This window comes from Agelaius tricolor, unplaced genomic scaffold (assembly GCF_023055355.1).
Source record: "Agelaius tricolor isolate 1412-34295 unplaced genomic scaffold, bAgeTri1.0.p SCAF_16, whole genome shotgun sequence".
NCBI classification, from domain to species: domain Eukaryota; kingdom Metazoa; phylum Chordata; class Aves; order Passeriformes; family Icteridae; genus Agelaius; species Agelaius tricolor.
Window position 1 is genome coordinate 17542917 of NW_027269276.1, and position 27011 is coordinate 17569927.

Consider the following 27011-nt stretch of genomic DNA (forward strand, 5'->3'; position numbering starts at 1 on the left):
CTCATGGCACCAGCATCAATAACTGAGCAGACACTGGAGGATCCATGTGCTGTGAATTATGGACAGAATGTTTGTGTTGAATTCTGCACACTGGGCATGGGAGACTCCACTCACAAAGAATTTCTTTTATGGCCATTTTGCTTGCAGAGCATCTTGTTTCTAATTAGTCTCTTATTTCCAATTTTTCAATCTTCTGCCTGTCTTCAGCCAGTGGAGGGAGGGAGGCAATGCTAAGGTACATCCCTGAGGATTATGAGCTCCTAAAATACAGCTGTACAAATGCCTGACAGGCTGTAAAACTTTGGGTTGGAAATGTGCTGTTGAGTTTGATTAACCTCTTCTGAGAAAAAGAGAGGTTTAAAGTGAGCCCAGACCGAATGCAGCTCACCAAGAGCAGAGTCTGGACTTGCCAAAGCTGGAGCTGCCATGGCTGTGTGGGAGCAGTGGCACATTTGCCATCCAATCCAGCACTGCCTGGCCATGCAGTGCCTGTAAGAGGAGATCCAGCAGCAGGACAGGCTCCACAGAGGGACCCATTCTTGTCTGGGAGGCTGCAGCTCATTGAACACTCCTGAAAGGCTCTATTTTGAGAAGGACTCTCATAAGCACTGAGCTGATCCAGTTGGAGCAAACCTCTCCTGAATAACTCCAGATCAGGGGAGGAAAAGAAGCTAGTGCTTGGTTTTAAAATAGAAATTTGATGGAACATATATCTGGAAGGCAAATTTTGTTGAAGTCCAAGATATGTGCTCAATATAAGCACTCTGAATATTGGAGAATTCATTTGGTGGAGTTTAGACAGAAACTTTGTGAGTTAATTATGACTAAATCCTGCAGCTGCTCTCATCTCAGCAGCTCCTCTGAGCTCTGTCATTTCTCTTCCTTACAGCTCCATCCATGGTTACCTGTGTCTGTTTTCCTATTTCTTCCTATTGTGGAAGGTTCCTATTCTCCAAGGGGAGTATTAAAGGTCAGGTGGCAAGATGCTCATGCTAATCACTCTGTTCCTAGCTGGGATTTTCAGCTGCTTGCTCCAGTGAGGATTACCATCTTCTGCAGAAAATCCTGGAAATTTCAGGGGCTTATTTGCTGCAGAGTCTGGGAATTCTTTCCATAGCCACCAATGTGGCTGAATTTTTGGATAATGTCCTTTTTGCAGCGTGCTTGCAAAGCTGTTTGTTGGTTGTCAGCACATTCCCAGCAACCCCCTCACACCCGTGACAAATATTCACATTTTGATCTTGCTTAGGAGGCTGCTGTGGATTTATTTCCCCCTGGGAGCTGCAGTCAATATTGCTTTCCAAGCACTTCCTGGGAGCAGCCTTTCCATCCTGCTGTGTATCAGCTCCCATGGCAGGCTGCTTGCTGGGATCTGGTCAGTGTCTCTGTGCTCCCACTGATGGACTTTGAGCAGTTCTGCCTCCAAACCCACTGCAGCCCTTCCTTCCACCCTGCCAGCAGCTCTGGGGCTCTCCCTGTCTGTGCCCCTGCCCAGATCCCAGCACCCAGGCATGGATGGATCTCCCTTCCCATTGCTCCTTGACAGTGGGGCCTCTATCCAGGCTACCCTTAAGGATATCCAAGGGATATCTAACCATGTCTAAAGGATATCCAGATATGCTTTCTCCTTAACCAAAGGACCTGGTTCTTTTATCCAGCCTGGTGCCCCTTAAATCAGCCTGGGTTGTATGTTACAGTCCCCACTCTGCAGCTCCTCTAAGGAACAGAGAGCAGGAGCAAAGCCCAGGCTGAATTTCAATGAGTGCAGTGTGACAGCACACCTGGGTAATGAATAGTGCCAACGGTGAGTGAGGATTTGTGTATTTATCACGATTATTTCTTCATTATCTCTGAGCTATCAGGGAGCTGTAGAGTGCAGCCTCTCCCACCAAAACTCCAAGGCAGAATTTCCCTGCTTTGTAGTGTTGAATATTTCATGAGTTTCAAATGCCAATTATGAGTTACCTGCTGCCTGCTAGGAACAATAGGCAGCTTTGAAAAGACTTGCTCCATTCTTCCAAGCCCTGCCACATGTTTAGTGACTCCTTTTTTACCTGAGAATCCAGAGGCTCAAGGGTGATGATGGGAACTCTCAGCCAAGCCAAGGTGGGCCTAAAAGACCAGCTTGCACTGCTGTTTCTGTACCCTGAGCCACAGGATATCAGTTCTTATGGCTCTCAGTCCATTCTTCTGTAGTCTTGAGCTCATTTGGAATGGGATTTTTCACATTTGCAGTGTAGCACTGGATTTTTATCAAAATACCATATATATGTATATATATACATATATATATAAATATGAGCTGGCAAAATTCCTTAAGAAACAAATGAATCATGGGCTGCTTCACCTGCATTCTCCCCACTCAATCCATTCCCTTTGTATCTATGCCAAGTCCCTTGGAATAGTATTGACAAATATTGTTAAAAAGGAGATAATTTCCCTCAAAACTAGTTCTGCCTTTTCATGACAGGTGACTTCTCCATCCCCCCTTTGAATGTACTGTGCAGCCAGTGATACTCAAGACAGTGAAATATTCCAAAAATCTGCTTCTAAAGGTGCATTTGCTGCCCTGGAAAGCACTGCCACAATGCTGGCAATAAATTCCATCTCTGATAGTGGTTTCATACCATTAGACAAGGATAATTCCCATCCTCTACACTTAGTTCTTGGAAGGCTCTCAAGTAAAATACCATTACTTTGAAGTTCTCTCAACACAAAATTGTCACTACATTTTAAAGAGTTGAGAAATTCCTCTGAGTTTGGCTACCTGGCACTGCTGGAGCCAAGTTTTTAGAAGTTTTTAGGAACCCACACTTGGAGACAGAGGTGCACAAGGAGGCACCTTCTGGATTTAGCACTTTGGATGACTCCATGAACTCACAGAGCTTCCTTGGATTCATCTTTATTACACAGAGGTGTAAAGGTAGCTGTGGTCTGTAGGTGAGGAATTCCACCTGTAATGTCCAGCCTGGCCAGTGGGACTGGGGCATGCCAGGCTCAGGGATCTCTGCATCCCTCTGGAATGGTGCAGAGTGTGCCACAGCCTGGCTCAGCCTCTGCTCCCCATCACTTCTGTCCTCCTGCGCAGGGCATGGAGCACAGTTCTGTGCTGGCTGCCTGTGCTGTTCTCCCCCTGCCCCGGGGCTGGAGACAGCCTGACCCTGTCACCAAACCAGGCACAGCCTGACCCTGACAGCAAACCAGGCACAGCCTGACCCTGTCACTGAACCAGGCACAGCCTGACCCTGTCACCAAACCAGGCACAGCCTGACCCTGACAGCAAACCAGGCACAGCCTGACCCTGTCACCAAACCAGGCACAGCCTGACCCTGACAGCAAACCAGGCACAGCCTGACCCTGTCACTGAACCAGGCACAGCCTGACCCTGTCACTGAACCAGGCACAGCCTGACCCTGTCACGGAACCAGGCACAGCCTGACCCTGGCACCAAACCAGGCCCAGCCTGACCCTGTCACCAAACCAGGCACAGCCTGACCCTGACAGCAAACCAGGCACAGCCTGACCCTGTCACCAAACCAGGCACAGCCTGACCCTGTCACCGAACCAGGCACAGCCTGACCCTGTCACTGAACCAGGCACAGCCTGACCCTGGCACCAAACCAGGCACAGCCTGACCCTGTCACGGAACCAGGCACAGCCTGAGCCTGTCACCAAACCAGGCACAGCCTGACCCTGTCACGGAACCAGGCACAGCCTGACCCTGTCACCAAACCAGGCACAGCCTGACCCCATCACCAAACCATGCACAGCCTGACCCCGTCACCAAACCAGGCACAGCCTGACCCTGTCACCAAACCAGGCCCAGCCTGAGCCTGTCACCAAACCATGCACAGCCTGACCCTGTCACGGAACCAGGCACAGCCTGACCCTGGCACCAAACCAGGCACAGCCTGACCCTGTCACCAAACCAGGCACAGCCTGACCCTGTCACGGAACCAGGCACAGCCTGACCCTGGCACCAAACCAGGCCCAGCCTGACCCTGTCACCAAACCAGGCACAGCCTGACCCTGTCACCAAACCAGGCACAGCCTGACCCTGTCACCGAACCAGGCACAGCCTGACCCTGTCACTGAACCAGGCACAGCCTGACCCTGACAGCAAACCAGGCACAGCCTGACCCTGTCACTGAACCAGGCAGAACCTGACCCTGTCACTGAACCAGGCACAGCCTGACCCTGTCACTGAACCAGGCACAGCCTGACCCTGACAGCAAACCAGGCACAGCCTGACCCTGTCACCGAACCAGGCACAGCCTGACCCTGTCACTGAACCAGGCACAGCCTGACCCTGACAGCAAACCAGGCACAGCCTGACCCTGTCACCGAACCAGGCACAGCCTGACCCTGTCACTGAACCAGGCACAGCCTGACCCCGTCACCAAACCAGGCAGAAGCTGATCCTGTCACTGAACCAGGCCCAGCCTTGACCCCATCACCAAACCAGGCACAGCAATGCCAGCCAGGCCAGGGGACAGTGGCATTTTCAGGTGGCAGGCAGAGCAGCTCTAGCACAGAGAGGACAAACAGCTTGGTTCCTTGGGCATGTCCTTTCCTGCTCTGTCATTCCCTGGAACACGAGGGACTACGCTTAAGAAGCTGCATCAGTTTCAGATGTTGGTGCACCTCATTAATCAAAACACATCCTTTTGGAAGGCAGTTGATTGCAGCTGAGGCACAGAAGTGCTTACACCTCAGCATCCCTAGTGCCTGCAGGAGGGAAGAAAAACAGGGAAAAGACCTTTAATGCTCTCCCTGGCTTAGTTCACATTATCTAATCTACAGGAGCATTGGAAAAATAAAATTTATTTCCCCATAAAAGCTCATTCTATTAGAAATTGTGATGAAAATAATAATATGAAATGATATTTGCACTGTGGAGTATTTGGAATGAGTCACAGGCAGTCTGGCTGTGCCAGAAGGTGGGAGTAGAAGAGGAGCAGGTAGCACACATGGGAGAGAGGATTGGGGAGAGGCAAACAAAGATGAGGAAGCATGTGCTGTGTGTGTGCTTGGTGGAGTCACTGCTGAGCAGCGTTTCCATACCCTGGAGCTGCAGGAACGGCACAGTCTGTGAGGGATAACTCACCACGGTCACCTCTGGCCAGTGGCTCCTGCAAGGGAAAAAGGCAATATTTGCTCCCAAAGCAGAAGCACAGAGGTGAGGTGGGGATTTCCTCCCTGCCTGCCGTGGGCATTCCTTGCTGTGCTCAGCCTCCCTGCCTGCGCAGTTCACGTGGTTTCCTTCTCCTAGCAGGTAGGATTTGCAATGTCTGAAACAACAAACGTTCTAGAAAGCCTCAGATGCTCAATCTCTGCAAAAATATACACCAAAATCTCTCATATGGCCAAACAGATTCTTAATTTTACTCCAGTGGTTTCACAGTCTGGGCGCTAGGAACTATTTGAACCACTTTATCAATCTAGAAGCTTTTTAAGCAGAATAAGCAGCCATTCCCAAAGAAGCACAGGCAGGGCTGATTGCCACCTCTTTCCCTCTTTTTCCCCAGAAAAACCCTCTCCAATATCAAAAGGCAGGGAAATGCCAAATTGTAGCCGTTTTCCCCGCTGCTTTTGCCTCGGTTGCAGGAGGTGCCCTGTGGTGAGGGGGAGCAGCGTTCCCAGGCGGAGCCGCGTCCCCGAGCAGCCTGGGCGGGCAGTGCTGACTCAGGAGCCCCCTGGGCCGTGGGGTTCCCCCGGCGCGGGAGAGCACCCGCAGCCCGCAGCGCCAGCCCAGCCTCCCGCAGGCCGGCGGCAGAGCTCCCCCAGATGCAGCTGCTTTTTACTGACTGGGTTTGGATGATTTCTGCACATCCAACCCCGCAGGAGAGCGATAGTACCGACAGCCAGGGAAGAAGGGTCCTTCCAAGGCTCCGGCACGCTGCGGACGGGGGCTAAGGCAGCGTGTTCCCGGCAGGCAAACTTCTGCTAGGGAACACAGGCACTCCCGAGCCCCTGCTTTGCATGCAAGTGAGATTTTCAAGGTGAACCGCTGGTTTTCCTTTAGATTTGGGTTCGCCCCTTCCCACAAAACCCCCCGTGCCTTCACAAGCAAACCTGCCCCCAGCAGCCACACCTCCGGGCGGAGCAGGGAGCGCCCGCATCCGAGAGAAAAAGGAATATTCTCGCTCCTATTTATTTACTTTGTCATGTTTACGATGCTGCTGTGGATGAGCTGGCGGCAGCTCGGCGGCCGTGGCCGCTAAGGCGGGGCGGGCCCGGAGCCCGGCGCTGCCCGGTGCCCGCAGCGCCCGGGGCGCGGTGCCCGCGGCGGCAGCGGCGGAGCCCCGCGGTTGCCGGGCGTTGCCCCTTTAAGAAGCCCGGGTGCTGTCTCAGGTAGGCAGAGCCTGTGCGCTGTAGTCGCTCCTATGGCAACCCAATAGAATGGGATCGCTTCATGAATATTCCCAGGAGCAGGGGCTGCATGAGGAATAAGTGATGACAGTGATGTAAGCAAGCAGTGGCCGCTGCAGGTTGCAGTTCATTGTGTTATTGGCCGGCAGGTTGAGGAGTTTGAGGCTTGAGCTTCGCTTTCCGGATGATGTCTGCCCGCCGGGAGCCACGGCACATTTGCATCTCGAAGCCAACATGGCAAGGCGGCTGCTGCCGCCGCTGCCGCCCTCCCTCGCCTTCCAGCCAGAAGTGTGTGGCTCTCCTCTAGACTACTTGCCCAGTGCTCAGCATCTGAGCAGACAGGGATTGCAGTAACACTCACCAAGGGGAGACAAGCAGCAAGTAGCCAAATCGGGACAACGGAGGAGAAGGGGGAGCTTTTTGCCTTCCCTCTTTTTTTTTTTTCGATTTTTTTTTTTTTTCTCTCATTCCCTTCCCTTCTGGATGCAGAGCCTGTGTTTTGATGCAGAGCCTGTGGATGCCACAGCCTGGTAAGGAGATGCCACGCCAGTCCCTGGTCCCCCGTGCCCCGTGAGCCGGGGGCAGGGGCCTGGGGGCAGTGCCGGTTCCCCTCGCCGGGCAGAGCGGGGGGGTCTCTCCCTGTCCCCGAGCAGCAGCAGCAGCAGCAGCGGCCATGGACAAGCTGCCCCCCTCCATGCGCAAGAGGCTCTACAGCCTGCCCCAGCAGATCGGACCCAAGGCGTCGATCATGGACGAGGAGGATGACAGCGACAAGGACACCCGCAGGAAAAGCATCAGGCTCAAGCCACTGCCTTCGCCCTCTGCTGGGAGCACCCGGGCCCTCGGGGGGGACCCCGGCCGAGGGGGAGACCCCGGCCTGCTGGAGACGGAGGCCGGCGGCAAGGGCGCCAAGACCAGCACCAACGGGGACTGCCGCCGCTTCAAAGGGAGCCTGTCCTCGCTCACCAGCAGGCACCTCCACGACGCGGCCGAGGAGAAGCGGCTCATCGGCGGCGAGGGGGAGCCGGCCTCTCCCGGGGAGGACAAGAGCCCCCCCGGCAGCGGGGAGTTGGAGCAGGGGCTGCCTGGGCCCCCACCGCCCGCCTCCCCCCCGGAGCCCCAGCAGCCGCCCCCCCGGGCCTGCTCCTCGACCTCCATCAAAGTGGAGGGAGGTGGAGGGTGCGACCAGATCACCCCAGATGAGGAGCAGAGGCTCGGCCAGGCCGGTTTCATGCAGAGGCAGTTCGGGGCCATGCTCCAGCCGGGGGTCAACAAATTCTCCTTGAGGATGTTTGGCAGCCAGAAGGCCGTGGAGAGGGAGCAGGAAAGAGTTAAGTCTGCCGGGTTCTGGATCATCCATCCCTACAGCGACTTCAGGTACATCCCCCCCTTTCCAACCCCCCTTTCCCGGCCCACTCCAAAACAGCTGGGCAGCCCTTGCCATGGCACCTCCTGCACAGGGCACCCACCCCAAACAGAACTTTCCTGGGTCATTTCCTAGCCACAGCAGCTGGAGGACACGGCCAAGATCTGCTCCACTCAAACCAGCTGCAGATTTCCTTTACATTTCACCTTAATTTTAGTGTCCTCACATTATTAGTAATTTTAAATTGTTTTTAAACCAATTGTCTTTGGGTTTTTATGATGGAAAGGCTCTCTTTAAGTTCGTTGTAAATGGGAAAAACTGTTCCCACCTGATGCACAACTTTACATCTCTGATCCTAACTAGTCCTGCATCTCCATGGATGCTCTGCCTGATTGATGCTTCCCATTTTCACACCTCCAAGTCCTCTCCCTGCTCCTTCCTAAGAGTTAGGCAGGAATGTTGCTACTGTTGCTGTTGTGTAGGTGTCTTACTGCAGCATGGCTTTTTGGGATTTGGGATGTGCAGGGGATGGCAGGTTCATTAACAAGGTCCTTAACTGCGAAAGAGCCCCTTTTGCATCTGTGCATCCTCATTTGCAAAATGAGTTTGGATTGGGAAAAGTTAACACTGACTTTGCCAAAGTAATGCTTGCTCTCACTCCACACCAACATTTCCATGCAGGTTAATAAGGAAATGAACTTGGAAACCCTAGAGCCAGTTTTGGTAAAGTCCTGTATAGTCCTGCATAGAGGGGCTGTGTTTGGGTATTTCTGAGCAAAGTCCTGTCTGCTGCACAGGTGAACTGTCCTCTGCAATATGTATGTAAAGCACTGCAATCAATAATTAATTACTGAGTGCAATCAATGGCTAAGGTTTATTGCCTCAACTTTAATTACAACGGGCTTACATCTCACATTTAAAAGCACACAGGAGAAAAATATTATTCAAACATACCTTTGTCACACTATGGGGCTTTATTGAATGTGTGCACTCTGCAAGGAACCATGCATGATTCCCACAAATACACTTAGTGAGATAATTGCAGGAAGGAGTTTCAGGGTGGATTTGGCCTCCCAAAGGCAGGAATGACAGAAACCTCCTGACACCACCTATTAGGGATTTAGCAAGCAGCCCACATGCTTAGCAGATTCAGCACTGGCACTGACCAGATTCCTTGATATTTGCTTGGATTAACAAATGTTATTAGAAGGCTCTGTGAGTTGGAAGACTGCACTGTCATTTAAATTCAGTGCATTCAAGTGTCCCAGGCACACAGCTGACTGAGCTTAGGAGGGTTTCCAGCAGCTACAGCATGATGCAGAGTCCTTGCAAGCACAGCCTTACCCAATCCCACGCTGGATCCAGGAGAAAATTGCCTCCCAGTGAGACTGACCAAGTAATAGCTCCCAAACACTGAAATGTGAGAATGAGCAGCTTTCAAAAGAACAAATCCAGTTTGGTACTCTCAGCTATATTTGCAGTATTTGCCATGAGGCTGGAGTGTAACTGCTGTGTTTTCTGGGGTTATTCTAGCAAGGCGTGCTCTGCGTGTCGCACCCGCAGGAAATTTGGGGTTTAGTGTCTGCGTTGGATCTGGAGTTAGGCAAAAGCAGTGTTCAGCTTCCATGTCCTTGTGCCTCTCTAGTGGGTTTGTTCCCTTCCATATCTGTGCCTGTTTTCAGCACAGAACCAGCCTGGCAAACTTCAGCAGCAGGAGATGAGGTAACCACCTTGCCCAAGGTGAGATGTACCCAAGAGTTTGGGATTTTAAGCTTCCTACAGAACCAGTGCTTATTCTGTAAGATGATGAGGTAACTTTTCCTTCCTCAGGCACTTGGCTGTGGGGCCTTGCCCAAAGGAATGGAGCGTACTGGCGAGCCCAGGCTCCCTGAGCCAGATGATGGCACAGAGCTGCTGGCACTGAGCTGTTTGTGCGTGCAGAGCTCTGTGGGGACATGGGTGACTCCTGGTGTTAATAACAGCCCCTGCCCTGATGGAGCTGGGAAGGCACAGGGAGCTGCTGTCTGTGCCTGTGGGCACATTCCAGGTGGGCTGGTTTCCTTCTGAGCTGGTGTAGCAGCCCAGCCCAGCCCAGCCCAGCCCAGCAGCACGGGCTGTGTCCCTGCTGTCCCCCTGGGCCGGGGCAGTGGGGTGAGTGTTGGGAGCCATGTGCCAAGGCCAGGAGGAGCTGGATGCACCACTGCCTGCTCAGGGGGGATATTTCCAGGGAGGCTTTGTTCACCCCTGTTTGTAGGTCACCTGCAGCAGGTCTGTTTGGATAGGAATGCTGCTTAGAGCATGGGCTTCCATGGAGAGTGACCTGTGGACAATGGCTGCCTCGAAGGGGAAGAGTGGGAGCCTTCCCACCTTCTGTTTGGCTTTGTGTTCCCTCTTGCCCTCTGCTAAAGCATATCTCTTGGAAACAGCTCCTATGAATATGGCTAACATTTTTTGACCTCTGAAATGCAGCAGATTGCACCAAAGAGCAGATCTTATCAAAATATTTGCAAGAGCTGTTTCTGTGCCCCAAAGGAGGGTGTTGTGTGCTTGGGGAATTACGCAGTGCAATTCCTGCCTGCTCCGTGTTCCAGCCGGCTGCGGATCCCGGAGCCTCGGCATCCTGGAGGCTCCATTATCCTGCCCTTGGCTGGCACCAAGGCTGTGCAGCAGCGTTTGCTGGTCAAGTTTCAAGTGAGGAAAGGTTCAGACCCTGAGCTGGCTTTCTGTGCCTTTGGAGAAGCTGCCTTCCCTCTGTGAGCGAGGTGCATCTCCAGGGCTCCAGCCCTCGTGACTGCCGGCGCTGGGCAGCTGGAGCTGGGAAGTTTGCATGGAACACTCCAGGCCGAGGCACTGCTGTGCAATGACATTGGTGCAGTTCCCCGACTCCTCGGAGTCGCTGCTCCTTCTGCTTCCAGAGGAGTTCCTGATTTGGAATAGAACAGAGGCTTTCATCATTGTCTCATTAAATTACCATTTTAGCATCTAACAGGGCTAATTCCAGTGGCAAATCTATGACCCTCCAAGAGTAAAACAAATTAATATAGATTCAGGCTCTGTTGATCTCTGCTTTTAGTCCATTGTGAGGGGAAAAGACATCAAATGACCTTTATAAAAATCAAGCTCAGTGCCCCTGAGTACTCCTGACTAATGCAGTGGGCTGGTTCTAGAAGCACTTAAAAGGTGTCTTAGCAGTTTCTAATGAAAATTAAGAATCCTGGCTCCCGTTCTGAGGTGCAGATGTGTGTGCTTGCAGCTGGAGTTCATTTGCATCTGTGGTTGATTGCACATCAGTGCAGAGCCACACCGTATTTCCTAGATCAAGATTTATCTGTGACTTTGAAAGCTCTTCCACTGCGTAGACAGAATTGTATTTTATTGCTTAGAGGAAGCATTGATCCAGTACAATTGGTTTAATAAAAAAATTCCAAACAAACAATGATCTGTCTGGTTCGTAGCTGACTGAAGCATATGGTTGGAGCTGCTGCCCAGAATTGCTTGCAAAAAAAGTGTAGCATGCTGCTTTTAGAAAGACCTGAGAACAGATACACTATCTGAGGGCCCAAAATAGTCCCAGCAGTGGATGTAAATAGAACTGCACATTATTCACTGCCCAGTAATCTATTAACTTCCTCACAGTGAAGAGAAGCTGCTGTCTCTCTGAAAACAATGGCAAACATTCCGCTCGATAGCAGACCCAACTACAGATTTTAGAATTCTTCTTTTCACTGCTCTCCATTACTTGTAATACTTGTGTGCAAACAGATCCTTTCTTTGGTTTGCTTCCTCTGCCAGCACTCCCTGGCTGCTGGGACCCTGGGGAGGTTTCTGTGGCAGCAAAAACCAGGTGCTCAGGTGGGAGGTATAAGGGGAAAGAACAAAATCACTGCTTCACCTCGTGCTGCAGTGTCCCTCAGCCTCCCTTCTCAGGGGGAATCAGTGGGATTTACTAATTATAGTCCTAAGAACTGAACCCTCTAGCACTGTGGGATGGAGCAGAAATGGAGGGTTGTGTTTACCTTTCCCACTCTCCTGAGCAGCCCTGATTTCCAGTGCCTCTCTGAGCACTGCTCTGGCTGTGCACACTGTTCTCACTGGGAAGCTTTTCCCCGTACTTTAGAAGGGTAAACAATTGGTGGAGAGTCCAGCAGTGCTGACTGACTTTGGCAGCCCCCTTGGGTGGGGGTTGCTCCCTGCTCTGAGGCAATAATGCCCTTTTGTCCATCTCCTGCCCAAAGTGCTGCTCCTTGTGCTGCCCTCCCTCCACTGCTGCCCACACCCAAACGCTGAGTCCGTGCCTTTCCCTTTGCTCCAAGCGCCCAGCACGGAGCAGGATGGGCAGCACTTGGGCGCTGTGGCTCAGGGAAGGGGCAGGGAGCAGTGGCTTTGGTGGCAGGACCCGTGCCTGCCATTGGACTCCAACAGGAGTGGGGCAGCTCCCAGGCCTGGCTCCCTTCTCCTCCTCTTTGTGGTGATGGTGTGTCCCTGGGGTGGCAGAACTCCACACATTGGACACAGATCCCTCTGCCTTTGCTGCAGAGAACTTCCCAGCCAACTCCCAAGGCACTGTGCTGGAGCAGAACAAGGGCACCCCAACAGGAATCATACAGAGGATAATCCAGATTCTGCTGAACACATGGATTGGGTCCCTGTTGTCTTCAGTGGACTTGCAGTCAGGCTGCAGAAGAGCCATGGCTCTGTGGCTGTTGTAGTTGAGACAGTCACAGTAAAAAGCAACACACTCCATTTTCAGAAGGCTTCAAATCATATTTTACTATAGCATGCATGCTTTTTATACATTCTTACAAAACTCATAAGTTTACACTTTATTCATTGGTTGCAAGAGACAAAGTCCTTATTGGAATAGGCAGTTGCAGGTTTCTCTTATTTATCCTCCTTTCTTTCTTGGTTTCTGTGTCAACAACCTTGGTAGGAGACTCTTTCAGGGGTAAACATGGATCCTCTTACCAAACTTCTCAGTGGCTCACAGAAGTCACTGTAAAACCTCTCCCATATGTGACCAAGAGCTAAGGGAGTGAAACTCCTGCATCCATACTTCCCATGCCCACAGGCAAGGCAGGCTTTGTGCCCCAGCTCACTTGTCAGTAGGCAGAGGATAAATAATCCCACACCAGACAGTCCATGCAGGAGTCCAGCTTTTTGTAAGAAACACCTTCACATGCCTGAGCTGGAAAACAGAAAGGCCTCAGTAAAGGCAGCACCTCAGTGGGTCACCATGGTAAAATATCTTAGGACTAATATTATGGTTTTTTCACGTGGAGAAAATGAGATAAAATAACATAAATAAATAGTAAAGCAAGCATTGAGATTTAACAAAGAATGGTTGAGATTTTTGCATAAATTTAAGCCAGGCCCTTCATACCAGTCTCTGCCAACAGATGAAGACATTAGCTCTCCTAGAGAAGCTCCTCCCTCAGTACACTCAGGGATTGCTCCTTTGGGAAAAACAATTTAATGTTTTTTTTCCATCTCTTCTTGTAAGATAACATATCTTATTTATTATATCTTATTCAGATCCTGATGTGAAAAAAAAAAAAAAAAGATTAATTTTCTCATGGCATTACAAAATATTGACTATGCTAACAATGAATGTTCAATTCACTTCCTGGCAGCAAGGAAATTGGAAATATCATCCCAGGTTACAGTGAGGTGGCTCAGCCTGGTGGGGATTGAGGTAAACCCATCCCTGGCCTGGATGTGGTGGAACTGAGGCCCAGTTGTGCAGAGCAGGAGCATCCCCTGGGTGAGAGCTGTGCCCTGGGGCTCTGCAGGGAGTGAATGGGTCACCCCTGGCACTCAGAAGGGCTGATGAGGACTGTGTGAGGAGCCGTGGGTGCCTCCAGAGGACTGGGCACATTCTGCTTTGGACCATTTCTGAGGCTGGCTCTGTGAGCAGCCAGACTGGGAAATGGGCCCATCCCTCCCACCCTCTTCCCAAGCCTCTGCTACTTGTTGGTTTGTCTGTTGTTATAGCAAAAAATAATCAGTGCTGTAAACAATGACATGGTGTTCTCTCCATCCTCATCTCAGAGCGTTATTGCAGCTCCAGTTTGGGACTGGGCTCCTTGCCTGACACTTCTGCAGGAGCTTTCTTCCAGAGGGGGAGGCCCTGGGGCTCTGCTCACCTGCCCTGGCCATCACACCCCACCTGCAGTTCCTCCTCTCTTCCACTGCAAACCAGGCTGGCCAAGAAATGGGCTCCTACAGAAAATCCCCTCCTGCACATGCCTGCCCCAAGGCTACCCTCCCACCCTGGAGGAGGCAGGAATTCTCTGGGAAGCCCTGCTTTGATCCATGTCCTGAGTGTAACAGCACAACCAAGCTCCTGGCTGCTGTTCCTACCCTGAGCTTTTGACTTTGCAGTCTGATTTTTAATGCAGTGCTTTGTACAGTTGTTAGGATTTTCAGAACAACTCAGTCTCTCCCTTTGGCATATCTCTGGGCTCATTAGCAGGTGTGCAGCTCTTCCAGGCTGTGCTGCACTGCCCTCTGCTCTGAATGAAGCAGTGCCTGTAGCAGGAGCTACAGCAAAGGGAAGAGGCTGCACCACATTCCAGGGCTACTCCAGGCTCCAAAGGAAACACACTCTGCCTGTTATAACTCCTGCTTGGTTTCTCCTTCTCACCCTCAGCCCCACTCTCTCCAACCTGTTGTTTTGCCCATCAAACTTGAAGTTTGTGTTTCTCATCCCACCAGTGCCAACTCCATTTTCTAGACTCTTTGTGGCAGGTGTCTTGTCCAGCAAGTCCTAGATGCCAACATCCAGCTTCTTTCTCATCTGATCACTGATTTCCACCTTGTTTGCAGTAATACCTCTGCCCCTCACCCTTGTCATGTTCCACTGTGTTGGGTTGGCATTTACTCTGTCCACTTCCATCTCCAATCCTTATCCTTCAGCTTTTTCTCCAGGTGGGTCTCTCCAAATCAATTCCTTCTCCTCCTACATATTCTTAGTTGCTGTTGTCCTTCCAGCTCTTCCAACAATCTCAGTTTTCTCCATCCCCTTCCTTAAGAATGGATCATTTTTCCCAGTAATTTTAAACCCTTCCACATTATCCTTCTCCTTATCCTTGGACACTGCCAATGTTTAGACAAAAGCTACCCTTTTTCTAGTTTTTAAACTTAAAAGATCTCAATCCTCAGACCTAAGCATTTAACATGATGAATTTGTCTGGAAGCACAATCTCCACTGCAGGAGAATGAAACAGATTTTATTGGAAGGAAAAATGTGGTTTCTGAGGGTAAAACCCACAGAGTCAGTGTAGGACTTTGCAGCACTATTTTAAGGAGGCAAATTTGGGGTTTTAATCCAGTGTTATTCTGGTTAGGTAACTGTGCTAGTGCTTTCTGTGGCACTGAGGTTTTTTCTGCTCTAGAGTCGCTGCTGCTGCACTGAAATCCATTTATTATACAGATAAAAGAGTGATCTTTGTCTGGAGATAACATAGTGTCATTTTAGCTTGAAACCATTGAAATTTGTCTTTGTTTCTGATGTGTTATGAGCATCTCATTAGCAAGCCCATGAATCCCTCAGTTTGCTCTCAAAACCAACTATCTGAGCTCTCATCTCTGCCAGAGCAGAGATTTCCTCCTTTCTCTTATTTTTGAAAGCTGTGTTGGTGCCAAGGCAGTTATAGGTCAATTGAGTTATTGTTGGTTCTAATTGGCACTCTAACAAGCTATTAAATCAATTTACCTACAGATGAATGTCACTCAAAAAGCAAGGTGCCAGCTCCTTTTGAGAACTTCAAAAAGCCCATTGCCACTGCTGAGTGTGAGGGAAAGGTCAGGCTGCAGGGAAGTGGCTACTTGAGATTTGCCCCCGAAGTGTTTGTGCCACTGAGCACAGGCCAGGCTGTGAGGAGGGATAAGAGCATTCCCACAACTCCAGGCCTGGAGGAAGAATTGAGAACATCAGCAGCTCTGGCAGATCTCTTGCATCCCTTGCTGGGTGTGTAACAAAGCAGGGGCTTATTTCCATGTGGAAAGATGCAGGTGCTGTCCTGCTCCTTCCCAGCTGTGTGTCCCACGTGCTTTCCTGTGGCTGTGCATGCAGGGGCAGTGTCACCCCCAGCTGGTGACATCATTGCCTTTTGAATGTCTGGAGATTCAGGAGATTTCCTCAAGAGTCAGAGTCATTATGGTGAGCAGGGTTGGTTTAAGTTCCTTTCTGGAGGAACGTTGGGTTGAGCTCTCCCCCCAGCAGCACTGCAGAGCTCATCCCCATGGAGCTGAGCCCTCCTTGGCTGTAAACCTGTCACTCCTGAGCCTGCAGGGCAGGACAAGGGCTCCTGCCCAGGCATCCCTGCCAGTTCAAAGTCCAAGCTGCTGTCCTGGATGAGCATGAGGAGTGCTCAGGCCCCCTGGAGCAGGCTGGGGTTTGCTGAGGCTCAGGGCAGAGCAGGATGCAGCTTGGCTCCGTGCAGCTCTGCAGTGCTGACAGCACAGAGCCCGGGTTTGTCAGCAGACACAGCACTCAGGACTCCAGAAACACAGCAGAGGGAGCAGATGTGTCCTGGGCTAGCAAGGTGCTCTTAGAGAGACCTTTTCCTGCCCCTTTTCCAAGCTGGATGCTTTGCTAGCTGGGAAGTCCCTTTCCCAAGTGGAGTTATTCATTGTGTGCAGTATCAATGTGGTCACCGCGTGCCTGGTGTGAGCAGCAGGCTGGAGGAAAAGCAGGCTCTTATCTCCCGAGGAGATGCTGCAGGCAGCAGGGGAACACAGCGCCGTGAGAGCAAAGCAGATGAGCAGCCAAGGGGGAATTCCAAGGTCAGCCTGAGGGCCCACCACTTCCATGTTCCAGGGGCACAGCAGCTTCCCCAGCGATGCAGGGTGCTAATCTCATTTGTGGTGACTCGTCCAAATGTGCTAATTAAGGATTTAACTCGCGGCCTCTTTGGATGGAGAGGTTGTCTGTGTGTGTGCATCCATTGTTCCAGAGCTCAGAGGCAGGAGAGGAGCTGCAGGGTGCCAGCTGACTCGGAGCAGGAGCTCTAACTCCTGGTTTTTGGGGTGTTTGTGAGTGCCAGGCAATCAGGAGCTGTGCTGGGAACCACGGGGAAAGCTGCACTTTTGGGGTCTCCCCTCCTTTATCGCCATTGTGATGGGCTCCTCTGCTGTGGCTGCAGCACAGGCACTGCTCCCTCATCCCACTGTGAGCTGGGAGCACAGGAGCTCTGCTGGGAGTCACTTCTGCTCCTGCTCAGAACCTGGCCACTGTTACAGTGGGATCCTCACCCCACCTGGGCACGGGGAGGGCATGGAAAACCCGGGGAGATCCAAGTGGATGTGCTGGGTGTGGGAAAGCAGCGTCTGGCAGTTATCAGCTCTTGGGAGGAGATAACAGCTGCATTCCAGAGACTGGGGGACTCCACTCCACAAATCCTGGCCTTCCCAGGGGTGTCAGGGCAAGGGGCTCACCCAGCTCTGCTGACACCTCTCAGCAGGGCAGTGGTGGGGGCACTGGGGGCAGGGGAGCCCCTCCCTGTGCCCCGTTGTGCCCAGGTGCAGAGCCAGCTCAGGGACACCCTGGCTCTGCATTGGGCACAGCTGGGCAGTGCCAGCCTCGCTCCTGCCGTGTCCTGGGCCAGCTCTCCCAGCAGCCCAGGAGATAAGAGAAAAGATAATGATGCCTGGCTCCATGGAGCTTTTTTAACAATAGCAAACCCACTTTCATTAAGCACAAATTCTTAATACTTCACCTTTCCCCCTTCACTTCAAAGTACTAATGCATGCACAAGTTACACTTCTATTAATAACAAGAGGAATATATTTTTCCATCCCTATTTTCCTGTGAATGGTGGGGAGGGCAGGAGGAGGGACCAGTCTAGACTGCAGATGATGGTCTGTTCTCCTTGATGCCCATACAAAGCACTCGTATGGTGCTCATTTAGCTGTGCATGCTCCTGGAATGACAAGCAGTGCCTGGCAGACAGAAGGACAAGCTGGAAGGCATGTCAGGCATACAGGTTGGACCTGTGAGCCATCCTGAGCTGAATTCTCCATGCCTTGATTGCTCCAGCTTTAAGAAAAGGGCTGAAGGTGCTACCAGGGGAGATGGAAGATGTTGGGGGACTCTGGAATATTTTAATGTAACAGCAGATGCCAGAGGAGATACCAGCAAGGGTGGGCTTGGTCTTTACCAGGCAGTTTCATGAGGATTTCTTTGGGATTCTCCTTTTCTGTGTGGTGCTGTAGATTTGGTCTCACCTATTGTCCATCTTTTATCAGGACCCCAAAAAGCAGTGGAGCTGTGTACCAATAGGGGATTTCTGAATCATCACATCCTGTGTCTTGATAAGGGAAGAGATTACCAGTACTCTCCAGTTCCATGTATGGTGCTCTATTGTCTGGCAGGTTTAGAGCTAGGCTGGAAAAAGATGGGAAAAAGCCTGCATGGAGAGGCAGGCAAGATGGATTTTACCTTTTATGTCCATAAATGAGAATTGTGAAGCCCCTGCATGGGGTTTGGAGATGCTCTGAGAAGAAAATGTTCCATCTTTGCCTCACCAATCATGTGTAGTGCAAGTGTGCTTCCCTTTGCTTTGGGAATATGCAACTCTTGACTTCAGAAACACTCCCAAATACCTGGTCTGGCACAGGAGCTGTGAGGTGTCAGTCCCTGCTGTGGTGTGGAAGCTCTAGTAAACATCCCTTAGGCTGGGTGGCTGGTGGCTTGAACCAGAATAGAGCCCTAGTTCTGTTTCTTTCTCAACAATGTCTGTCCTATTCTATGGCATTTCTAAGTCAGCATTTCTTATTTCAAAGTTTGCATACAGAAGTACACTATATGAGCCTTCTGTCAAGCTTTGAGAATTTTCTATAAATCCATGTCCCACATTGGATCTGGAGGTGATGTGCTGTGGCCCTTGGCTTTTATTGCAAACACCAGTGTGCTCCAGGCCAGCCTGGCTCAGGGCAGTTCCCTGTGTGTGCTGTGGCTGGGAATGAGACAAAAACCTGGCTCACAGATGTGCTTCAGCCAAACTCCAGCTGTGTCCGTGGCTCCTGCTAAACCCTGAGTGCTTCTGGACAGCTTTTGGGGCTCAGGTTGTGCAACCACAGGGAAAGCTGCACTATTGGGGTCTCCCCTCCTTTATTGCCCCTGTGATGGGCTCCTCTGCTGTAGCTGTGGCTGCAGCACAGGCACTGCTCCCTCATCCCTCTGCCAGTCCCACTGGCTTCTCCTTGCCTGCACATCCTGCTGGGAACTTGGGCCCAAGCCTTGCAAAGCAAAGCAAACCCTTCTGCAGCATGAGCAGCAGTTTGGGCTAACACTGGCAGCTGTGGCTATGGCCTAGGACTCCTGCTTTCCAACAGGGGATCTGGAAGCCTCATTTGCAAGTAAATTCACACAGCCAAATCTGCACTGCAGACAAAAAAAGATTTGCCTTGACATCATCTGCCCTGCTCTGCGCTCCGCAGTCAGTCAGGAGAGCAGAGCACAGCTCCAGCCTCTCCAGCTCAGCAGAATTAAGGCTAAGCTTCATCATGAGCTCATGCAAGCTGTTCCCACCCCAAATAATTGGCTGCTGCATGCTTTGTGTCTGTCTAGCCATTGCTGCATGTGGGTGGGTGTGTTGTGTGTGTGTGAATGAGTCTGCTGTGGAAATGAATGCGTAACATCGGGGGTGCAGCTGATAATAAAGTGCCTTGGGAATGCTGGGGCTGGGAGCAGTGTGAGACAGAGCTGAGCCCTCAGACACCTGCACAGAGATCCCTCTGCCTGCTGCCACAGCATGGCCATTCCCACTTCAGACCACCACCACCTCTTCTTTGCTCTTCCTCCCACACTGAACCCCCTCAGGAGTGTTTCCAGCCTGTGTTTCCCATAGCTGGGATGTAAAAGCAGGACAAAACGTGGTGTAATTCCTCCAAAGCTCAGTGCCCCCATCAGCACAAGCCTCTTTGCAGGTGAAGAGGAAATGCCAGAGGTGCGGGTGTGTCCATTGGGATGGGAGACAATGCCATCCATGAGTGTGGCTGTGGGGACACTGCTGGCTGAAGTCAGGGACGAAACCCCTGTGGGGCTTGGCAGCTGTTCTGGGGTGTTGCTCTCACAGGGCTGAGCTGTTCCCAAGCACTTCCAGTGCAATCATCACACACTCCCTCAGGAGTGGCAGCATTTCTACCCACTCTCCCAGATAAGAGGTGCAGAGACAGGCTGTCAAAGAGCTCAACAAGGTGCCAGGAGTTGGGCCCTCCCATTTCCTCGGCCCTGCTTTCTCTCCACACTCCCGTGCCCAAGATTTTTTCTTCACCTCTTTGAAGTTAGGACAGGTCAGTGGAAACTTGTACCTGCCCCAAACTGGGATCCTGACATCTGCAGCCCAGTTAGGGAAAAGGAACACGGTTGGTTATTCCTCTGGTGGTGTGGTTCAGAAAGGAGCAGGGCTTTCCTACAGCTGGGCACAAGAGGAGGGCTGAGAATTCATCACAAGCTCATGGAAAACTTGCTTTTCCTAGGCAAAGTGTGGCCCTGGCTGGCTCAGGGAGAGGAAGGGAGGGTATTCCAATAAAGGAGTTTTGTAGTAATATAAACTACCCAGATGATAAAAGGCCAAGGCTTTGGCAGAGCCCCTGGTGACCTTTGCAGGCAGGCAGGTGACTCTGTGAGTAAGGGCAGTGCAGTTCAGATACTCCAGCTTTGCTCAGCCCCTGCCCTGGAGCTGCAGTGGTTCTGCTGCATTTCCCTCAGCTCAGCCTGGCTGCAGGGCTGGGTGAGATCATCCCTGCACACATTCTTGTGGCTGCAGGAGGGTCAATCACCATTCCTGTGAAATGAGGGTCATTATTAACCAAATTCCCAGCTGAGAATGGCCCTGGGGATGAGTTTCCCCCCTTGGAGGCACCTCAGGCTGTGTGAACCCCAAATTCCATCCAGGGACCTGCTGGTGCTGCGCTGCTGTCACTGGTCCCAGATTCCACTCCCAGCTTGGTGCTTGTGCAGTGGCTCTTCAAGGCAGGATTCAGCCAGCCTGGGGCTCTCTTGCTACAGTGGAAGTGGTTCAGAGCCCTGAATTTTCTGCTCTTTGCCCACAAAACAGCAATTTCTGATTCAAGGATGCCTTTCCTGAAGGAGATCCCTAATTTACTGTCTGAATAGCTAATGAGCTAATGTGGGGTTGGATGCACTTGAGAGCAGAGCTGATGTGCTGCCTGCTTTTCCTGGCCTCCAGTGCAAGACCCTCTGCTGTTCCCCACTGCAGTCACTTGAGAGCTTTCCCAGGAACCCTCACCACTGACCCATCTTCCTCCTCCTCTTCCTCAGCCTCCCTGTGGCCTCCCAGTGCCGGGGCTCCCAGATGGGCTGAGGCACAGCACAGACATTTCTGCTGGCATGAAAGAACAAGAGCAAAACCCTGGCTCTTGCCTTACTCTGAGCTTAAGCAGGACTGGATTATCTAAAAGGAAGCAAACCACAGAAATCATGTAATCATGGTGGAAATGCACGAGTTCCCAGGCAATTGATGTGATGTCCCAGCACATCCCTGCTGAAATCAAAGGCTGAGCCTGCTGCAATGGCCTGGAAATTGGGTCCTGTGTGTGCAGAAGGAAAAACCACAAGGATGTTTTGTGTTTTAGGGAAGAGGGCCCTCTGAGAGTGTGTTCTTCTTGGGAAAGCTGGAATTCATTGAGACACTGCTGCCATCCTCCATTGCCAAGCCAGGCCAGGGAACAGACTTGCCTCTAGGCACCACAACCAAAGGATGAGACTTGTCTTTTCTTTTAAGGCACAAAACTTAAAAGCCTGGAATAGTCTTTTGTGCCTGTGACTCTGAGATCCCAGGGCATGTTTAGGTTCTTTTAGGGTTCCCTTTTCTGCACTCAGGACCAGAACTAGATTTTTCTAGGCTGGTGGGGAGGGCAAAGTGCCCATCTCACATTTCCATGTGGTTCTCTGGGCTCAGGCATGAACAGAGCCTGTGCTGAGCTCCTGCCTTGAAGTATGGATTTAAAATTGAGAATAAACCCTTACACCACATTTAGTGGTACTTTCAGTGGCCAGGGAAGGGTTTGGCTGTCACTGCCTGGGAGCAGCTCCTGTCCTGCTGTCCCTGTGGTAACCATTCACTGTGTCAGCATGTCTCACATCTAAGGGCTGGGGCAGTTTTGTGTCCCAAACTCCTTACAGAGGTTGTTATTTCACATTGCCCTTGTAGCTTGTCTGAGCCTGATGCCAAAGGGAAAATACAAGGGGGGTGTTGTTATTTATTGGGTGTTCATGGCTCTCATATCTGCTGTGCCCCAGCTGTGTGTAGGAATAGCTTTGTCATATTCCTGTGAAATAGCAGGGACATCTATTCCCACCTTATGGCTGGAATAGCAATAAAGAGAAAAAACTCCTTTATTTCCTCTCATGCAGACTGAGCCCGAGTGGTGCAGACATCACAAGGAGCTGTCCTGCCTGTCCCTGCAGTGTCCCTTTCCCAGCCTGTCCCTCTGGCAGGCTGGAGCCTTCTCCTCTTGTATTGATGGAAAATGCATCAAGCTGAATATATTTCTGAAACAACTTGTTTCTGGCAGGTTGTTCATTCTAAAAATATATTTATTTCTAATTGCTGAGCAGAATGCTTAATGAATTCTTCCTTCCCAAGAACAATTAATCAAAGAAATGATTTAGGGTTGGCACTTGCTCCCCCAGGGCTCAATGGCTTTGTTCCAGTAGAGCAGGGTAAGTCCAGCCCATAGTGGAAAAGATTTATCTGAGCATTTTTCATGGTGCCCATCACTGTTTGTCTGCCTGTCCCTGGCACTCTGTGTTGGAGGAGCAGCACTGCACAGCAGGGTCACAGCAAGTTGACAGAACCCCTGCAGCTCCAGCTTGCTCTGGAAGGTCTCTTGATGGGAACACATGGCTGGAGAGGACTCTGTGGGTCACAGACCCTGCCAGTTGTGACAGAGGAGAGCCCCCTGGGGATCCCCAGCACACCACCAGTCAGAAAGTTTGCAGGGTCCTGAAAGAGCAGGAGAGATGCAGCAGCATCCCAGGTGCTGGCAGAGGACAGGGAGTGCTGGGTGGAAGTGCCTGGATCCCCACACACCCTCCCATTCCCAGGAGTGTGTGAAGCACATTCCATGCCACACAGGCAGGGAAATGCCCAATTTCCTCCTACCAGTCTGACAGGAGAGGAAAGGCCTTAAATATCCTGAATGTGGCCACTGAATTCTTTCTATTGTGATTCAGAGCATCCTCTGTGGGCAGGTGTGTGATGTCCTTTCTGGGCAGGATGCATTTCACACATCCACTGCCTGAGTTTTTCATTCTGCTGTCCCAGGGTGTGCACCAAGCCCTGCTCCTGCCCTCTCAGCTCCTGCTGGGTTTCCTCATTGCAGGCAGCCCAGCACAGGAGCATTAGGAGGGACAGTCCCAGTTCCTCAGGACCTGAAGGGGCTTTGGGGGATGTGAAGCTCAGAGCTCAGTGCCCTTCACGCTCTGAATTCCTGCCCTCTCCTCTCCCTTCTGTTGAGGGAGTGAGGGAGGCCCTCTGCAATCTCCACCCCTCTGTGCCTCAGTTTCCCTGCTGGCAGATGCTGGTGGGGAGACTCAGGCACCTGCCCTAAAAAGCTTTGAGGTCAAAAGGGAGCCAGTCCCTGGGGAGCTCCTCAGTGCTTCAGTAAGGCAGTAATTAATTCAGCAGCCATTCCAGGGGGAGGGATAGTGGATTCACGTGGATGCCTTAGGTAAGCACAGCCTCAGTACAGTATGTTTCTTCTGAGACTGAAAATAATCAGAAGCAATTGGACTTTTTTTTTTTTTCTTAACTGCTGCATTTTTAGAAGGTGATTCATCTCTTGTCTGGGGTCTGGGCTACCTGAACAGCCCCAAGATCCCAGCAGCATTAGTCTTTTTGAGGATTCATTGTGCTCCATTGCAGCCTGAATAACTCATTACAAACAAGAGTTTGATGTGAGCAGCAGGAGAGCTGGGCAGGAGAAGCATTTTGTGCTTTGGAAGCTGAAGTACACACAGGCAGTGCCTTGTTACCTTTTCAGGTGCCTTACTCCTTCCACCCCACTCCTTCCCCATGGCAATGGCAAGAGGCTCTGGCACCACTGGGTGTGAACCTTGTCTGGAGCAGTGGTGCCAGCAGGGACATTTCCCACCAGGGCTAAAGGATGGGAAATCCTAAACCAGGGAGGATTCCCAGAAAGTGATGTGGATGATGAGGAGCTGAAGGTCTGAAACACAGCCTAGTGTGTGCTCCATCCACCCCAATCCATGCTCCTCAAACATTGCACCTTTGGCTCTGCCTCCAGGACTTCAGCCATATTCACTGGGTGCAGAAAATCCTCATTAAAACTTGGCTATCCCTGTTGGCCAGAGTGTGTTTAACCCCAAAGCCACACTGGGAAGGAAGGGATTTTTCCAGGAGTGACCTCTCTCCTGCAGGGGTGCTTCAGCTGTGCTGTGCAGCCCTCAGGGCTGTGGGGAGCTGTCCTTGCCACATGCAGCCAGCACTTCTGTCACTCTGGCTTCCCTGTCCTCACTGAACATGTGCTTTAGCAAGTTTGGAGCCTTTACAGGGAGGCAGCTTTGAATATGATCATTCCAGCAGACCATTGGAAGCCCCAAAGTGCTTTCTGTCACCTTTTCTGGCAGCTTTGAGCATTCCTGTGCTGCCATTAGCCAGGACAGAGGTCTGAGTGTTGTCCCTGCCCCATCTGGCATGCCCAGAGCTCACCCAGCAGGAATGTGTGCACGGTGCTGAGGTCTGGCAGATGCTGTTGCCTGTCTCAGACATAAATCCTGGGAGCTGTGCAAGTTGGAGAGAGGCTGAGGGAACACGTGTGCCTGGAGCAGAGCTGAGTAAATCATGCAGCTGAACAGCAGCTTCAGGTTTGATCCATCCTCAGGCACTGGGAGCTCTCCTGGTGCTTTCTGGGCTTTCCTTGTGCTGTGGCTGATGTGACTGGCCCAGGCTCAGCTGGGCACACACAGAGATGTGGCACCTGGCTGGGTGAGTTTCCTGGTGCTGCATGCTTCAAATGTTATGGCAGGTATCCCAAACCTGGGCTCTGGAGTCTTGAGGAGAGCCTGGATGTTGGAATGAGCACAGAATCCCAGAATGGTTTGGCTTGGAAAGAGCCTTAAAGCTCATCCCATCCCACCCCTGCCATGGCAGGGACATCTTTCATTGTCCCAGGCTGCTCCAAGCCCTGTCCAGCCTGGCCTTGGGCACTGCCAGGGACGCAGGGGCAGCCCCAGCTGCTCTGGGCACCCTGTGCCAGGGCCTGCCCACCCTGCCAGGGAACAATTCCTAATTCCCAATATCCCATCCATCCCTGCAGTGGGAAGCCATTAAGGGACCCCAGTTTCCTGTGGGGGCCCTGTGAGTCCCAGCCCTCAGGAGCACAGCAATGCCCAGGGGGAGCAGCTTTAGCATCTGGGGTGGTGGGAAGTCTTGTTCTCATCTGGCAGATGACTTAGCAGGGTTTGTCACTTCCTTGGGGACAACTGCAGAGTATGAGGGCATAAATATGTCAGTGCAAGGCAGAAAGCACTGCAGTGTCCCCTCCACACCCCCCACTCCCCAAACTGTGATGCTTACCTAGTTGTGTGACTCATGTCATTTCTCTGCCTTATTTTGGTGTTTTAGTAAATTTGGCTTCCTAGTGGTGAGAGTGACATCCTCAGCTCACATAAACCCAAATTATGTCAAGACAGACATGTCAACACAAAATAGTTTAGAAGCCAGCCTGTTATCCCTGTGACTTCCCAAGGAGATGAGTGTGGAAGGTCCCTGGTGTCGGTGACGTGTGTCCTGTGCCACTCTTGGAGCAGCTCTGAGCTGAGACATCCCCAGAGCCCCCTGCCCTGGCCTGAGCCCCAGCAGGGCAGGGGGGATTGTGCCCCTCTGCCCCTCTCAGCTGAGACCCCAGCTCTGGGGCCAGCACAGGGGGGACCTGGAGCTGCTGGAGGAGCCCAGAGGAGGCTCCAGGATAAGCAGAGAGATGGAGCAGCTCTGCTGGGAGAGCTGGGATTGTTCACCTGGAGAGGAGGAGCTTTGGGTGACCTCACTGTGGCCTTGCAGGGCCTGAAGGAGCTGACAAGAGAGGTGGAGAGAGACTTTGGACAAGGGATGGAGGGACAGGACAGGGTTAGATGGGATATTGGGCGGGAATTCCTCCCTGGGAGGGTGGGCAGGCCCTGGCACAGGGTGCCCAGAGCAGCTGGGGCTGCCCCTGCATCCCTGGCAGTGCCCAAGGCTGGATTGCAGGACCCTGGGATGGTGGGAATGTCCCTGCCCATGGCAGGGGGTGGCACTGGCTGGGCTGTAAGGAGCCTTCAGCCAAAGCACTCTGATTCTGTGATGATATGATAGAAATCATATAAATCATACACATCTGCAGCATCTGCAGACAATCATCTTCCTTCCTGTCCCTGGGTACAAACCAACCCTTCCCCAACCCTGCTGCTCTTTGAGACAGCTCAGAGCTCCCTGGTGCAGATCCTCCCTGCCTGGGCTTTCACCCATGGATGCTGGACATGGGCCAGGGCCTGAACTTCATCCTGTCCCAACTTATGCATGGCTTTAGGCTTTAATCCTTCACATTCCACAACATGTTCCTGATGGCTTGGAGGCTGCAGCCCTTATTGATCCATCCCTTCTCTACAACAGCAACATATGGCACGTTTCCATGGCAATGGGTCCCCCTGAAGGGGCTTCCTTCCCTCCCTCACTTTATTGGTCTTTTTCCTTATTAAATCATCAGAGAGAAATGCACACAGGAGAAGGGTCAATGTGTGGATCAATGGGCAGCAAACAAAGAGGAACTTTTCCATATTCATACAAGCAGGAGATTTCAGGAGATCAAACAAGGCAGAATCACCAGGCCCTGAGGTGGCAGCTGATGCATAATTTATTCTGGGAATTCTGCAATCAATGCACATCCAACACCTTGGAGACCCCTGGGATTCAGCTGCAGGTGGGCAGGGACAGGGGAATCCACAAATGTTTGTGAGTGCAGTGGGGTGGGGCACAAAGAGAGCTCAACTCTGCTCTGTGCTGGCCCTGCAGCTGTGGCTCAGTGCTGCAACCACAATGGTGCTGGATTCTCTACCTGTGGAGGGTGTGGGGTGGAGGCTCCTTCCTTCTGGTGGGGTTTGGTGAGCTCTTGGGATTTCTGCTGCTCAGAGTGACCCCAAGATATGCACAAGTCTCTTTTCCCAGCCTGGCAGTCAGGATTCCTCAGCTGTAGTTCTCAAGGTTGTTTATTGTTTCTTATCGATAAAATTCTTTCTCTGGCCTGC

General features: G+C 51.7%; 1 protein-coding gene across 1 annotated transcript in view; it reads left to right on the plus strand.

The window, feature by feature from the left end:
* Nucleotides 1–6143: 6143 nt before the first annotated feature.
* The window catches only part of HCN4 (hyperpolarization activated cyclic nucleotide gated potassium channel 4), a 110764-nt gene continuing 89896 nt past the window's right edge, over nucleotides 6144–27011 (plus strand). Inside the window, exon 1 of the mRNA XM_071441881.1 lies at nucleotides 6144–7749. Within this exon, the coding sequence (XP_071297982.1) occupies nucleotides 7046–7749 (704 nt within the window). The 5' untranslated portion in view covers nucleotides 6144–7045. The remainder of the gene's footprint in view (nucleotides 7750–27011) is intronic.